The following is a 17786-nucleotide window of genomic DNA, read 5'->3' as shown; positions in this document are numbered from 1 at the left end:
GGGAACACTTGGGAGAAAGGAGACGAGCTGCTCAACTAAGTGGTATATTTTTTTTGATAATATCTGAAGCCACCTCTTTTCAGTTTTGACTCAGTTAATTTATAACTGTTAGGCTCTTCAATCTGCCAAAACTAACTTTGAGTAAATAAATTGATAAACTATCTGAAAGAGAAAACATACGGGATACTGGAGTAGAGACAAAGGAGAACATTATTAAGAATAGTTCCAGATTTCAAGTTCTTAAGCATTTAAACAGGAATTCTTCTTCTTTTCCTACCGCTTTTTCCACAACTGTGTAGTCGCGGGTGCGAACTGTGTCGCATATGTGGATTTGGCATTGTTTTACGGCCGGATGCCCTTCCCGACGCCAACCATATATGGAGGGATGTAATCACTATTGCGTGTTTCTGTGGTGGTTGGTAGTGTAGTGTGCTGTGTGAATATGAAGAGGAGTGTGTTGGGATGGACACAAACACCCAGTCCCCTAGCCAGAAGAATTAATCACAAGTGATTAAAATCTCCAACCCGGCTGGGAATCGAACCCAGGACCCTCTGAACCGAAGGACAGTACGCTGACTATTCAGCCAACGAGTCGGACCATTTAAACAGAAATAAACATAAATATTTATTTCTGAATATTTGTGTGTGATTTGACAGAATCTGATGACGTCTTTCAAGAACAAAACATGTCAATCTATTTTAAGGAAGTTGTTTCTTTTGCAAATGTAATACTTTACCATATGTTTTCTCTTTCAGGTAATTTATAAATTTATTTACTCAAAGTTAGTTTCAGCAGACTGTAGAGCCTAACAGTTATAAATTAAGTGGCATGTTCTGAGCTGTCAGTGGAGAGATGGCATGGAATGACATTAGTAGACAAATAAGTTTAAGTGGTGTTGAGGAGTTAAGGATTGGAATAATTTACCAAGGGAGATGTTCAATAAATTTCCAAATTCTTTTCAATTATATAAGAAAAGACTATGTAAACAACAGATAGGGGATCTGCCACCTGGGCGAATGCCCTAAATGCAGATCAGTGGTGATTGATGATTGTCAATATGGAACTGCAATGAAGTTTATTATGTGTAATAGTGAGAGCATAACTGGTGGTTGTTTAAAATAGGTTAATCAGGATCATGAAATACTGTGTGTGCAGATCATGAACCAATGAAATACTAACCCTACTCAAATGATAGGAATATAAAGGGTGGCTAGTAACAACTTCTCAGTATTCAACAGTCTGCATGACATCACGAGTACAGGCAGTAATGTGTAGAAAATGTTCATAATTGTACATGGTTCCCAACTGTGAACTGGTCTGGGGAGGCTCAGTCAGGTAAGAGCAAACAAGCTACAGTAATTAGGGATGGTGGATTTACCGAAATAGTAGACTTCCCTACTAGTGGAATTAGCAACTATTCCGCAGCAGAATTTAAGCATCTTTGAACCCTTAATGAGGATAATGAGGGAAAACAAAAAGTCTTCCAGTACAGAAAAGCTAATCTAGTTAAATTTCAAGAGTTCTTATGGCAAATTATTTCTTAGCCTGGTATCAGAAAGGGGCACATAAATATGATGTGGGATAATTTTGTACGTATGTTGAGTATTACTATTGAACAGTTTTTGCCTTATAAATTACTAAAACAGAACTCAGATCCTAACTACTACAACACAATACTTAGGGGCCTTAAAAGAAGAGTAAGGAAAGCGTGGAACAAAATACACTTTGGTTTGGAGCATGTGAATAGATTTCACAAACTATCTGAAAAACTAGCTTCTGAAACGAAAGTTGCTTGTGAGAAATACATGAAAGGTATACTTCCTTCTAAGGAAGTGAGAGGAAGAATCTCAATAATTATGTTAGGAAAAAGAAAGAAACCAGCCATGATATGCCTATGGTAACATCCATGGAAGGTGGCATAATTAATCAATGTAAATAGTTACAGCTAATGGATTAAATCTGCAGTATGGCAATGTATTTAATGAGCAAAATAGCTTGGGGATAGACATTAATGGTAACACCAATATTGTTCTTTCTTCCAAATAGGATGCTGAGAAATTCAGGAAAGAATTAAGAAGTCAAAGGAAAATAAATTGAAAGGGTCTAACAATGATGGTAAGGAAGTGCTGAAATTGGAGACAGACCCATTATATATTATTTGGAAATACTATTTAACATATCTGTGTCCAACTACTTGGCTGAATGGTCATGAACATATGTCTCATACATGTAATATGTAGTATGATTTATATATGATTTACCTTTCAAAATAAAGCCTTTTATGCGACGATGTGTATAAGCAAGTTTTACTCACTTCCCTTTATTAAAACAATCCCCCAAATGTCAGAAGCAAGTTAAAATCATGGCATCAAGAACCTTATTCACATATCAAATCCTTGGACTGTATTTTCCTCCATAGTGTTGTGTCAAACAATAAAGACAGATTCAAAAGGTGAAAGGAATCTTCATGTGTATACTTTCAATAAATGACAAACATACATTGCTCCATTAACTTATTTTTCTTATTTTCACTCCATAGTCTACGTAAAATCATTTTACATATACAAGTATCACATAGTGACATTTCATACATATGTACAAAAGACATAATGAGCATACAATGGATTTTAAATGTGTGGGTTTGAATCTCAATTGAACATTTTACAATAGTATTTCGGCCTTCTGAAACCTCCACTTTGCACTCATATTTAAATGGGAATAGGCAAGTCTTTGGCAACCTTAATTAAGATATGGTCGATGTTCAGACGCCAATTGCGAATGTCTTTAGATACTTTACACCAGTGTTCACCATGATGAGGTTCAGCATTCACACATCTTTTCTTTACATCCTCTTGCTGTTCCTAAAAAACACAGAGTACATTACACAATTGGAGCTACCAAGAGCAGGAGTATGTATTAAGAAATAGGAAAAACAACTAAAACAGTCACTAGAAGAAATCTCAGTCATTAGTTAAAATCATGGCATGATTGGGGATAGACATTAATGGTTAATACCAATATTGTTCTTTCTTCCAAACACAATGCTGAGAAATTCAGAAAAGAGTTAAGAAAAAATGAAAAATAAATTGAAAGGGCATAACAATGATGGTGTTTACCTTTCCATATTGTAAAACTATTGCCTTTTTCATTGTGTTTTTGACAGCACCAGGGACCAAACAAACTTTTGGAAACCAAATTTTGATGTGAAAACACAGAGATATGTAACTAGGATTTATTCACCCTACACTTCCCATATTCCCGTTTTGCCTATCAGACAAAGTATACGTATGCCAGTTGCTCATGGAAAAATTTTCCTTCAAACTTGTTGTACAATAATTTAATTTTATAAAATTTCAATTTCTCATGGTCAAATTCAATCGTGCGCTGTTCCGGTTCATGGCAACCAAGGTGAGTGTAACGAGGCAGTGAAGTTACTTCTGCTTTAGTCCGTTCACAAGGTGGCCCAGTGTATAGCCGCTGAAGCTGTCTGAAGCCAGCAAGCGAAATGTGCTTCTAGCGGCGGATACTTAGTAAGAGTTTTATAGACAACTGGAATACTTCTGTGATGGATCGTAGTATTGTAGAGACATGTGGAACAAGTATTGCCGGCAAATTTTCAATGGTTTCTCTTCGATATTATAATGCCAGTTTTAAATTAATGGTTATTAAACATGAGGAAATAGAGAATAATTGTGCATCTGCAAAAAAATACGGCATAACTAAAGCCAATGTTTGGCGTTGGCGTGAAGACAAAGGTAGCCTAAAATTGCACAGTCCCTACTGTACAAGAAAGGCATTCAGTGCCTGTAAGATGGACGCTTTAAAGAAGTTGAACATAAAATTGCGAGGTACATATGCAAGGTCAGAATGGCCATAACACGAGATGCGACGAATGCAGGCTCACGAACAGGAGTTCCCAGAACTTTCAAAGGCAGTACCAGATACCTCTAATGAAAACGAATAGGGAAGTAGGTGGGATTTACATGATACTTGTGTGTGTTTGTTTTATTTTTTATGTTAAATTTGTTATCCCTCGGGGGAGCCTGTTAACCCCTAGAGGGCACGTCCCCTTGTAGCAGATAGGGGGTGCCTACAATTCGGTAGGGCTGGTTGAAATACCCAATACAACCCGCGGAACAACAGGCAGCCCAGTTCCTGGGGGCTTTAAAATACTGGGACACCCTCTCTCCAGGGGTCACAAATATGGAATGCCCAAGCCCAGGGTATGGGTGAAGACCCCAACGGCATCAGTGGTGGAGTGGTGGAGAAGGTGGACTTTGGTACGGCATCAGTGGTGGAGGAGGGAAACCTGTAGCGTCTGTACTCCAGAGGAGTGGCTACAGAAGGCATCTATACTCCAGTGGAGCGGCCTAGAATAACACCCAATAACACCTGGCAGTAGGTATAAAATGCCTTTGGGAGTGGTGACCCCATCGTAATAATAGCCTATATATGGTATGGTACTAGGAAATCAACCTCAGAAAACGTTAGGATGTCCCCTGCTTAAAGCGACGTGCAGTTCTCAGGGTACTGGGGGAACTGTGAGAAATGGGTGACCAGTCCCCAACTTTAAGATAGCAATAGTAAATCTTATGACCCTTACAGGAAAGGCAGAGGAAGTAGTAGATTTCATGGAGAAGGTGGAAATGATGGGGCTGAGTGAAGTGAAATGGAAAGGTAACGGAAGGAAGAAATTGAGGAAAGGATACACATTATACTGGGGTGGTGGCCAAGAGGCAATAAACGGATTGGGACTAATCATTTTGAAGCAATTGGAGGAGTATGTTGAAGCGGTAAACTGTGTGAGTGACAGAATAATGAAGATTGGACTAAAGATGAAGAATGAAGTGATGGACTTCATACAAGTGTATGCACCACACACGGGAAACAGGGAAAAAGATATAGAATGATTCTTGCAGAAAGTAGAAAGATAAATTTCAGGTGTGGAAGTGGTTATTATGGGAGATCTGAATGCATAGGTCGGAAATGAGAGACAAGGAAAGGAAGAAGTCATTGGACCATATGGATATGGGAAAAAGAATCGTGAAGGAGAAGAACTAGTGGACTTCAGTGAAAAGAATGGAATAGTGGGGATTACATGGTTTCGAAAGAACAGCAGGAAAATTACAAGATATTACAAGATATGGGTAGGGTGACAGAAGAACAAAATCAGTAAACGACTACTTTTTGGTGGAAAGGACAATTTGCAGGAAGTTGATGGATGTGACAGCTTTTAATACCAATATAAATGGTCCGTTATTGGACATTATAAATTTTCCAGCTAACTCATTCCTGGTTGCCAGCGTTTCGCCCCCGTGTGCTAGGCTGGGCTCGTCAGTTGGTACCCAGCACACCTACCAAGACGCTGGACAGTGCATACCGTGGAGGCCACTGCGTAGGCTAATTGTAGCCACCGGCAGTGCCAATGCACTATGAGAGACATTGTCTTATTATCAAAAATTGTTGCCTGCTTGGCCATCAGATGATGTAGATGTTGATTCCCATAGGGAATCAGAAATAATTGTTCCGAATGAGTAAATTTATAATACCAATATAAATGGTCCGTTATTGGACATTATAAATTTTCCAGCTAACTCATTCCTGGTTGCCAGCGTTTCGCCCCCGTGTGCTAGGCTGGGCTCATCAGTTGGTACCCAGCACACCTACCAAGACGCTGGACAGTGCATACCTATGGGAATCAACATCTACATCATTTGATGGCCAAGCAGGCAACAATTTTTGATAATAAGACAATGTCTCTCATAGTGCATTGGCACTGCCGGTGGCTACAACTAGCCTACGCAGTGGCCTCCACGGTATGCACTGTCCAGCGTCTTGGTAGGTGTGCTGGGTACCAACTGACGAGCCCAGCCTAGCACACGGGGGCGAAAAACGCTGGCAACCAGGAATGAGTTAGCTGGAAAATTTATAATGTCCAATAACGGACCATTTATATTGGTATTATAAATTTACTCATTCGGAACAATTATTTCTGATTCCCTATGGGAATCAACATCTACATCATGTGACAGCTTTACCAGGAGAAGCATTTGATGTGGACCATAGAGTTGTGGTGGCAAAATTACAGTAGGGAAAAACTAAAATAGATAAGAGAAAGCAAAATAAAAGTATCAAAATTAATAATAATGTTATTTGTTTTACGTCCCACTAGCGACTCTTTTACGGTTTTCGGAGACGCCAAGGTGCTGGAATTTAGTCCCGCAGGAGTTCTTTTACGTGCCAGTAAATCTACCGATACGAGGCTGACGTATTTGAGCACCTTCAAATACCAGGATCGAACCTGCCAAATTGGGGTCAGAAGGCCAGCGCCTTAACCGTCTGAGCAGTATCAAAATTGAAAGACAAAAATGTACAGGAAGATTTTCAGGAGAGATTGAATCAACAAATCCCAGTTATTGAAGTGGAAACTGTAGAAGAGTAGTGGGCCAGTTTTTAAAAGGCATTTGTTAGTGCAGCAGAGAGTGTTTGTGGCAAGACATCTACAAAAATGAAAGAAAAGGAGACACTGTGGTGAAATGAGGAAGTGATGAAAGTGGTGAAAGAAAAGAATTCAGCCTGGAGAGAAACCAAGATCAAACAGAAGAAAGCAAAAGGATCTCAACAGTAGATGGAGATGTGGCAGTAAAAGGATGCTGTATGGACTTATAAGAAGTAAGAGGACAGAAAGAGTTACCACAAAGCTAGTGAAAAAGGAAGATGGGAAACTGTTAACACACCCAGAAGAGATAAAGAGAAGATGGAAGGAGTATTTTGATAAGCAATTGAATGTGAACAACTGTACAGGGGAGACAGAAGCAATACAGTGTGAAGACTCAACAACAGATGGTGATATAACAATGTGGGAGGTGGAGTTAGCGCTACAAAAGATAAAGATGGGAAAAGCAACAGGGATGGATGAAATCAGTGTGGAAATGATAAAGGCTGCTGGACCTGTTGGTATGTAGTGGTTGTACCGACTACTAAAGTGTATGTAGAAAGACAAATGTGTACCAGCGACGCGAGGCTGTCATATTTGAGCACCTTCAAGTGCCACCGGACTGAGGCAGGATCGAGCCTGCCAGGTTGGGGTTAGAAGGCCAGCGCCCTTCTTTTTGTTGCATATTTCAATAAATGACTGATCATTTCAAGAATATAGTCAGCCTGGGTTGTGGTAATGTTGCAATGTTGCAAAGTTTGGACTGGGAAGACTTTGGAGAAAGGAGATGAGCTACTTGACTAAGTGGTATGTTGCAAGTGATAATATATCATTATCGTTCCATATTGAAGATTACTATACTTATAGGATGCTAATTAATTTATTATTTAACCACCTACTCAATACATTATAATAATATAATATATAATGATTATATTATAATATATTATTACTAGCATGTGCTCGCAGCTTTGCTTGCATTTATTAATTCAACCGTTAGATGTTTCTAAATTATATATTTAAAAGCAAATTAAAACATTATATTTATTAACTCACATCGTTTTGACGTAAATTGCATGCAATAAATTATTTTATTTTATTATATTGTTACTTTCAATGCTTAAGATACCGTGTATGACTTTCATGACGTCAACCTAATTAGATGAGTTAATGAGATGAAATGAATGACATGATATAATTATGATAATAAGAATGAAGATGAAACCCGGCGCCAGCACATAGCCCACTCCTCTCGAATAGCTCAGGACTTTATTGTCCCCATCCGATGGACGAATCACCATCAACAGCGTCATATACCCTCACACCATATAAGACCAAAAACGGCTTCCTACGCCATGAATGTAAAATGGCTCCTTGAATTGTGTTCTCTACCTATCTTATGTACGTTGCCTAGTGACAGTGACTCTATGCATTTAATCTTGATGACAGCACGTTGGATTGTCATATCCCAATACATGTTTTCCGATGGTTTTTCGTTCATAACTCACCAACGAAAATGAAAATTCCGGCTTCGAGGTGCATTCGGACCCCCTTCCATCTACCTATGTTCAAAATTTCAGATCTCTGCATGCTGTAGATTTTGCTGGGCATAGCACACAGACAAACACTTCCTTTTATTATTATATGATAACAATTATATAATGTATTGAATGGGTGGTTGAATAATAAATGAATTACTATCCTACAAGTAAGTGGTATGTTCCGAGCTGTCAGTGGAGAAATGGCGTGGAATGACATCAGTAGACGAATAAGTTTGAGTAGTGTCTTTAAAAGTAGAAAAGATCACAATATGAAGATAAAGTAGGAATTCAAGAGGACAAAATGGGGCAAATATTCGTTTATAGGAAGGGGAGTTAGGAATTGGAATAACTTGCCAAGGGAGATGTTCGTGAACTTCCAATTTCTTTCCAGTCATTTAAGAAAAGGCTAGGAAAACAACAGATAGGAAATCTGCCACCTGGGCGACTGCCCTAAATGCAGATCAGCAGTGACTGAATGTAGTGATTGATTGTAAGACTGGAAAAAAGGGATAATAATACCATTGTTTAAGGGGACAAGAAAGTCTGTGGTAACTATAGAGGAATCACACTTATATCACGGGTAGTTAAAGTACTGGAAAGGATATTAGAAAGAAGAATGAGAAGAAAGATTGAAGGAGAGTTACAAGAGGAACAATATGGCTTCAGGAGTGGAATATCTACTGAGGACCCAATCTTTAGCATGAGACAGCTGATGGAAAAGAACTGGGTATATGGAAAGGATCTGGTCATGACTTTCATAGATATAGAAAAGGCATATGATAGTGTACCCAGAGAGAAGGTTTGGGAAACCATGGTTAAGAAGAGACTCGGAAGAGAAATGTTAGAAATTGTGCAAGCCATGTACAACTGTGTTAGCAGAGTACTCACCCCAGTTGGAAAGACAGAATGGTTTAGGAATAAGACTGGACTAAGGGGAGTGTGCTGTCATCTCTTTTATTTATTATGGTCTTGAACAAAACAATGTTAAACAATGCATAGGAAAAAGTAAAATGCGAAGTTTAAATAATTCTGTTTGGTTTCTTTTAGTGAAGCACTAAAATCTTTAAGGAGCATTGTGCATTGAAATATAGCCAAAAAAATACAAATAAGATGCACAGGTAAAAAATGGAAGTTTAGATGATGCTGTCAGATGCAGTTTATGGAGCACTATAACACATAAGAGAGCACTGTGCGTTGATATTTCAAAGTTATGTAGTCGTCTAAAGTCAAATACGTATTTTTAGTTGTAGTTTATGAGACACTGTATAATTTTAAGTATCAGTAATGCGTGTCTATGAAGAAGTCGTAGATCAAATACGGTATTAAGACATATATGTTAGAGAGCACTGCATGTGAAAAAGAATCAAATACGTACTTAAATGTAGTACGGAGTAAGTACTTGAAGAGTTCAGTTGCAGTTTATGAGGCACTGTATAATTTTAGAGAGTAGCACTTTGTATCAATAGATCCAAATATAATGAAGTTGTAGATCAAATACGTCAAATACGTATTTAAAAGCTCAGAGTAAGTTCCTGAAGAGTTCTGAATTAATTGAAAAATTAAAAAATTTTGACATCCAACCAAATCTCTCTCTTCATTTTTTCGATATTGTAAACATGTACCCCAGTGTTCCAATTTCCAAATTACTACCCACAATTGATAACAACTTACATACATTCAGTCACCTGAGTAAATTAGAAATTAAGGACTTCATGTCCATATTAAAATTAGTAATCAACAATAACTTTCTCGCATTTGATAACACCATTTACCAACAAGAAGGTCTAGCTATGGGCTCACCAGCTTCAGGCATCCTGGCTGAAATATATCTTGATTTCTTGGAAAATACAAAATAATAATAATAACAATAATAATAATAATAATAATAATAATAATAATAATAATAATAATAATAATAATAATAATAATAATAATAATAATAATAATAATAATCATAATTTCTCAAACATGTTATTTTGGGCTAGGTAGATCGATGACACTATAGTTATTTTAAATGAAGAATCATCCAGTGCTGACTCCACTCTTCTTCCTCTTAACAACATTGACCCTAACATCAAATTTACCCTTGAATCTGAAAATAATAAAACCGTTAATTTTCTTGACTTAACTATTACCAGACACCCTTATTCTTTATTTCAGAAAACCAACTCTAACAGTAAGATTCTATACAGCCACAAGCACATAAACAAGCTTCCTACCACAGCCTAATTTTTCATGCTTTTAACACTCCAACGTCTAAAAAAGATTTAAATAATGAATTGAACACCATCCATACTATTGCAAAATTAAATGGCTTTAACAACTCTTTCATAAACCGTATTATTAATAAATATGCAAACCCAGTGCATATTCCACCTTTACTTTCTCCCAAAACCCTTATAAAATAACTAACATTCTTTAAAAACATAACATGAAAATATCTTTCAGAACCAATAACAGAAATCTTGATTTACTACACAACTCTAACTCAATTAATAAATCTAATGTTTTTTTCTAAATCTGGAGTATACAGATTCCAATACAATAACTGTAGCTCTTCATATATTGGACAGACAGCACATAACTTTAATACCAGATAGTCTAAACACATCAATGCCATAAAATACAACAGATTTTCTGCAATAGGACAACAGATACAAGATTCTAATAATAATTTCACCAGTATTGATAAAGACTTAGGGCCGATGACCTTCGATGTTAGGCCTCTTTAAACAACAAGCATCATCATCATCATCACAAGATAAAGACTTAAAAATACTTAAAGTTATTAACAAACGCCTCCTTCTAAACACTACTGAGAACTGTTTTATCCATCTTGACCACTACTTCAACCCCAATTTTAAATGATATTTCTGAAAACCTACTATTTTATTAGACTTCCATATCCGCTTCATCAAAAATGCTAATTTTACAAACCCAAATTCAATATTCCAGACCTTATTTAGTTCCTACCAACAATTTACACTCCCTATAACCCATCCTCCTAATCCACCTTAAACGACTTCACTTCCTCATTTATTTCCCTTTACTTCCCTTTATTTTTCCACCTCAACTTTTTCTTTCCTTTTTACATTCTCTTTACCACTCCCCTAACTGATTCACATTTTCTAATATCTCTAATGATTTTGACCACTCTAACTTTCAAATTTATACTTTACGCTATTCTAAAATCGACCTTCAAGATATATCACGCTACATCATTTACGCTCCTTAACTGTTCCGATATTGTGCTCTTTAGTAATTTTTCTTTTCACAGTTGTTTTTCCTGTCATATGTTTCAATAACTTCATTAATCTAACTTACGTAACTTTTGGAAGCACAGTGCCGATCTAAACTTCAAGAACTTGCTCCGTACTTCAAGTACATATTTGATCTACGACTTTTACATAATTTTTTGGATCTATCAACACTTAGTGCTAATTTCTAAAATTATACAGTGCCTCAAAAACTTCAATTGAACTCTTCAAGAACTTACTCTGTACATTTAAATACGTATTTTACGTATTTGATCTACAACTTCTTCATTATATTTTGATCTATTGATACGCAATGCTAATCTCTAAAATTATACAGTGCCTCATAAACTGCAACTGAACTCTTGAAGTACTTACTCCGTACTACATTTTAGTGTGTATTTGATTCTTCTTCACACACAGTGCTCTCTAACATATATGTCTTAAAAACGTATTTGATCTACGACTTCTTCATAGTTACGCATTACTGATATTTAAAATTATACAGTGCCTCATAAACTACAACTAAAAATACGTATTTGACTTTAGACTTCTAGATAACTTTGAAATCTCAACGCACAGTGCTCCATAAACTGCATCTGACAGCATCATCTAGACTTCATTTTTTACCTGTGCTTCTTATTTGTGTTTTTTTGGCTATATTTCAACACACAGTGCTCCTGGTGTAGAATGTATTGGAAGTGGAAAGTGTTTATTAAAGACTTTATTTGTAAACCTTCAGTAGTACTTACTGTATGATCTGAAGTGGTTTTTTTTTTTTTTTTTTTTTTTTTGCTAGTTGTTTTACGTCGCACCGACACAGATAGGTCTTACGGCGACGATGGGACGGGAAAGGGCTAGGAGTGGGAAGGAAGCGCCCGTGGCCTTAATTAAGGTACAGCCCCAGCATTTGCCTGGTGTGAAAATGGGAAACCATGGAAAACCATTTTCAGGGCTGCCGACAGTGGGGTTCGAACCTACTATCTCCCGAATACTGGATACTGACCGCACTTAAGTGACTGCAGCTATCGAGCTCGGTGATCTGAAGTGTTGTTATATAATGTTTTATTTGTATTCCATGTGACGACCTAACCTGTACAGTGTGATATTTTGATAACATATGGTATTTGTAAATAGTAAATTTCATTTCTGTATTTACTGGAACTGTCCAGAAAGTGGTCACATGAATTTTTGAAGAGGGTGTGTTGCCTTTTGTTGGTTATGTATTCTAGAAAGTATTTTCTGACTATTCTGGAAATGGAAGATTTGCGATCGTATGTATTCGAGAAAGTATTTTAACATCGCAACTGAAGTAAGAGTTGTGATTGGTGAATCTGGGGGGCGATAGGCAGACCCCTGCGTTCTGATTGGCTACTCCTAGGCCAGAGTTCCCCTTTTAAAGAGAGCGAGGCAGCATTTCGTGGTCTGTCTGTGGTCTGTGAGCGGTCTGTCAGTCTCACTGGTCTGTCTATCTTTTATCACTTGACTGTCAGAAGTTTTGACATCGACAGCGGCGCCTTGCTACCGGGATGGGCAATTTAGGGGTAAGCACTCTTGATTTCCGTTCCACCTTAAATTTCCTGTAATGTTCGCTTGCTTTTTCATATAGGAGTCTGCTCTAACCTCACCTAGATTCGCTACTCAATTATTTCTGATGCCTTAGCCTTTCAGCTGGGCTTGCCTGTTTGTTTCCGAGGCATCCCCCTTTTCATGTTTCACTAAACATGTAAATTGTAGTTTTATATATTTACCTTGGGGTTTTGCCTCTAGTAGTTCCGTGTCACTTGATGTACGCCAGAGTTTTGAAAGGTACGTTTAACTTCACTGTAAATTGTAATTGCATATTACGTTTATTCGTACCTTCTAAATTGTATTGTACAAACTGTTTGGTAACTAGATATATTGTATCGGCTTGACTCTTTGAACTTGTAGGAAGCTATTATCAAGGAACGTGTATTAATAATTGGTGTGTCTCAGCAGAACATGTAAGTTGTATTTTACTATAGTTATGTGTCGATACCTTCCACATGGCTGAATTTGTTCGGAATTCATTTATAAATTCCATTTGTAAATAATATTTTGAAAATTAAGGATCACGGTTGATTATTTTGGAAACTGCAACCTAAGTCATCTCCATGTCCTTGGTAGGTTCCCAGCTCCTTCCCACCTTCCTGGTTTATTGTCATCTAGTTGGCCCTACTGATATTTACTAATGTTGTTATCGGCGGAGATCCACGTAGTTTCAGCTGATGTTTCACCGAGTGTGTAGTGGTTTTTGGTACTGTGTAACTGCACTTTCTTTCCTCCCTTTCTGTGTTTAGTGTAGCCGCTGAAGTAACGGTAACAGTATTTGACTTCAGACTTCTAGATTACTTTGAAATCTCAATGCACAGTGCTCCCTTATGTTATAGTGCTCCATAAACTGCATCTGACAGCATTATCTAAACATTTTTTACCTGTGCATCTTATTTGTGTTTTTTGGCTATATTTCAACATACAGTGCTCCTTAAAGATTTCAGTGCTCCACCAACAGAAATCAAACAGAATTATTTAAACTTCGCATTTTATTTTTTTTATGCATTGTTTTACACTTATTTGTAATTGACTGATGATATCCATGAAGTTGGTCGAAACCGGTACCAATTTTAATTAAATAGGAATGTAAACTTACATTTATTTTAATAGTATTGAAAGGTGGAACCATTATATACCTTCTTTTAACTTAATATTGAATTCACTTCAATATGGAACAATATGAAATTCTTATCTCTTAATATTCAGGCATGTTGTTTTACTCATTACGCAGCAGTAATCCCATTTATTGGAGATGATGCGCAGGAGAAAAGAAATTGCATCACAACAAACAATCGCCAATTGTTCATCATTTACAGAGGTGCCAACCTTAAAAAGGGGTTATCAGTAGAGCCCGGATTTCCATGCACTATCAAATCTCAAAAAATGCATGCATTCATGCACTATCATATGGCAAAACATGCATAATAAACTGGAAAATATGCACCATCAAAATTCAGTTCCTTTTGAAACATTGTACAGAAACTACACTAATTTCTCCAAATTGTCTTGATTTAAGCCCATCTGTTTATCTGTCAGCACATTTTTAAGCACAGAAAATGATCTTTTTACATCAGAGGAAGTGATAGATGCATACTTCAATGAGGACATTTGGAGAGGTCAAATTGTACATCTTTTGCATTTTCACCACAATACGTCTTCTATAAGCTTGACAAATTCAAAATCAGGATTTGAACTAATTAATTTGTTCAACTTATCTCTAGCTGTGGCAGCTACTTCTCCATACGATGATTGCAGGCACATTTGAATGTCCTCAATAACTGGTAACAATTGGCTGCTGCGATAACAGAGACGTGTGACGAGTGAGAGTTCCGGGTAGGACATTCCAGGATAACAACAGTAGAGGGTTCAATGAAAACCCGAGTTTGTAAGCTGCTATCCCAGTAACGCGGCGCCACAGAAGTGCAGTACAAGTTTTCTTTTGTTTGTCTAACAGACGAAAAATGAGCCGTAAATGATTAATGCACAATTTACGGTTCAATTTATAGCAATGTACAACTGTAAATGTGGGACACCTTACTCCTAAGAATTAGATATCGACGTGGGGACTTCCGAAATATGTCATTATTTACTCAAGCAACAGATAAGAAAGTGTTTGGTTAATTGGATTATAGGACTTGTACTGTATGTAGGCTACTAACTTTGATTGTCACATAGGATGCCCGGAATACATTCTCTCCTTCTCTCAGTAATAGACATACTATAGTCTATAACGTGGAAAAATTGTCCCAAATTCTGCACACTAACATTCAGAAATTGCACTATCATGCATGTTAACAATTTATATGCATCAAAGTCAAAATAAAAGTCATATTATGCAATATTAAAGTCCAAATATTCGTTATTAGATCCAAAACCTTCCAAATATGCATTATGCATGAATTTTCTCCTAAAATGGCCAAAATATGAAAACATGCACGGAAAAAGGATGGTTATTTGGAATTGTTAAATCGTAAAACGAATATTTGCAAAGTTTGAGAAGTGTAGCTAGCTTATTGAAAAACATGCATTTACACGGAAATCCGGGCTCTAGTTATCAGTAATCCCATTTTTAACTCACGCACCGCCCCCGCCCCGAACGTTTACGAGTCAAACCCAAAGTACCCCGTTTGCCCTTTCCTACAGCAATGTATTCTAAAGCATATCATATTATACAATAAAATTTGCTCATTACCTGTTAGTTCTGTGATAAAAAATTCTTTGTAGCTTGTTTTGTACCCAGCAGCTGCTTTTCAGTGTAGGTTTTCTTGAAACATACTTCCTCCTGAGATGACATATTCATCTTCAGAACCATAAGCGATTCCAGAGTACATGTACTTAATGTAGGCCTGAATTCTGTCTGATTTTTCGTAACAACTGTACCGGGTGGTACACCTCCACGCCGCTAATTCAAACTCTGCGCCAGTTGAAACTCCTCTACTGGAGGAAGTCTGAACTTTATCTACTGTGTTAATTCTCAAGTTTCTCAGAAGATGTCCCTACTTGTAAATTTTGAAGTTTCTTAACTGGGTCGTTTTCGATGTATTTTTGTTTTGCCTGTAGTAAGAAGTGTGTACATTCTCTTCCAGATGGCACTACTGAAGGGCTACAATTATGCACCCTAGTGCGAAGTGAAAGAACTGTGTTTTTGGAGAAATTTTGAATTCATAAGTTTGTTCTTTGTTAAATTTCTTTCAGTTATTGTTTAAGTTGGCAATATTAACCCTTTCTTTCCGCCAGTTTTGAATTCGACCAATAAGAAATTTCTGTAATTAATTTTCCACCAATAATGTGTTTCTTCTTCATCTAGTGTAGGGGTTTTCGTTGTTAGCCAATAAAATGATTGTGGGCGGGTGTTTTCATTCCTGAAACGCCTCGAACTTTCCACGAGGGTATATAAACTGCTGATTTTCGGGTCTCTGGGCCACTTCAGTAACATCTATCAGTGTGTAAAGTATGTAGCAGGGGGCGGGAAGCGCCTCTTTCTTCGGGCAGCAGTTCAACCACCAGGTAATGGCCGTTTAATAACTTCTTTTCTTGCTAGCTCAGCAGTTTAACTCTCGGGGCAGGTCCGAAGCCTTTTTACCATGTAATTTTCCTCTAAAATGTAAAGACACTTGGTATCAATTCTATCTTTTTAAACTACATATTGGGATAGAGAGTGCTTAACCCTCTCGAGCTCCCACTCATATTGCGTTGAGGTGAACTTATCTTCGCAACCGTTTCTTCCTTAACGTAATGTAAATTGTCTCCTTCTATAAGTCACCTCTTTAGTATGGGATTAGCCCTTGCATTAGAGGCCTAGCGCCAAGTAGGTTTTAAATAAAGTGTAGTAGGAGTGCAAGAACGCCTCCTCTCAAGTTGGTATTTGATAGGCTTGAACTTAAGAGCGGGTTGCTCTTTCTTAAAATTTGTTTCTGCGTGCCTCGAGGAGGCTTTACTGTGTAGTTGGGAGCAAGTGCTCCTGGGCATGATTGGGGTTTTCTGCCCCTTTGTCAAACCTTGTATTTGGGTAAAGTTGGGCTAATTGCTCAAGAATTGTGAGTCAGGGGCTCGAAGCCCAAATTCTGTAAAAACTGTAATTGTACGTTCTTAAATTGTTGATATTCAATTGTGTTTCTGTTATTCTTGTTATTTTTTGATCTTGATAAGAAAATATAACCTTATTAAATTTTATCTTAACTTTAATTTCGTATTTTGAGACCTGTTCTCCCCCACACCTTCTTTCACCTCTGCACATCCACAAAACTCGGTAACAAGTGGTAGCAGAGCGTGGTTGAATGGGTCTCAATTTAGCCCCTTTTGATGGCTAAACATTGCTTTGCTTTCGAACTCTAACAATTTTCTCAGTTGCTGGAATTTTTTGATTTTTCCTTTTTCAAAATTGTTCTATCATCATGTCCGGTCCTCGCGAGGTTCTTCATCCTTTCTATTTGCGTAAAGAGGAATTAATTTACGAATTATCTCTCAGAAACGTTCAATCTGGAGGCACGGTTGCAGTCGACTCCAATAAGCTAAAAGATTCCCTTGATTTACCTATTACTATCCCGACTTTGGGAGAAAAACAGATTGACGATGCTCTCTCCACGATCAATGTCAATACTACTGAGCTAGCATCTGTAGTTAGTTTTTTTGATATAAGTGATCCATCTCCTAATCAACTCAAAAGAGTACAGGCTAGGTTGTACCACTTTTATAATAGGGTATGTGATCTATTGTCTCTGAAGTTAAATGACGTTCAGGGTAAGGAAGCTAGCGCCCTTGCCGAAAACTTGTCCCAAATGTCTAGTAAAGTTAGTCAGTTGTTATCTGGACCTGCCATCCCTAAAGTCGACCAACCTATGGTAGTAAATATTGTTAGTGGGGAGGATTCCTCGAAAGAGGAAGAAAGTAGTACTGAGGCGACAACCCAACGTACATCTGCCCCATCAGAAAATATGTCAGATCGTCGCAAGTCCATTCCACCCTTTGTGTTAAATAAT

At 37.4% G+C, this 17786-nt stretch overlaps 1 protein-coding gene across 3 annotated transcripts in view; it reads right to left on the bottom strand.

Annotated features, from left to right (window-relative positions):
- Positions 1-2497: 2497 nt before the first annotated feature.
- Positions 2498-17786, bottom strand: part of Prp6 (pre-mRNA processing factor 6) — a 323443-nt gene continuing 308154 nt past the window's right edge. For all 3 annotated transcript variants that reach the window (XM_068225312.1, XM_068225311.1, XM_068225313.1), the window contains exon 20: positions 2498-2862. In XM_068225312.1, the coding sequence (XP_068081413.1) occupies positions 2710-2862 (153 nt within the window). In that variant the 3' untranslated portion in view covers positions 2498-2709. The remainder of the gene's footprint in view (positions 2863-17786) is intronic.

This window comes from Anabrus simplex, chromosome 1, assembly GCF_040414725.1.
Source record: "Anabrus simplex isolate iqAnaSimp1 chromosome 1, ASM4041472v1, whole genome shotgun sequence".
Classification (NCBI taxonomy): domain Eukaryota; kingdom Metazoa; phylum Arthropoda; class Insecta; order Orthoptera; family Tettigoniidae; genus Anabrus; species Anabrus simplex.
Note: the sequence above shows the minus strand (reverse complement) of the source record. Positions and strands in the feature narration are given on the sequence as shown.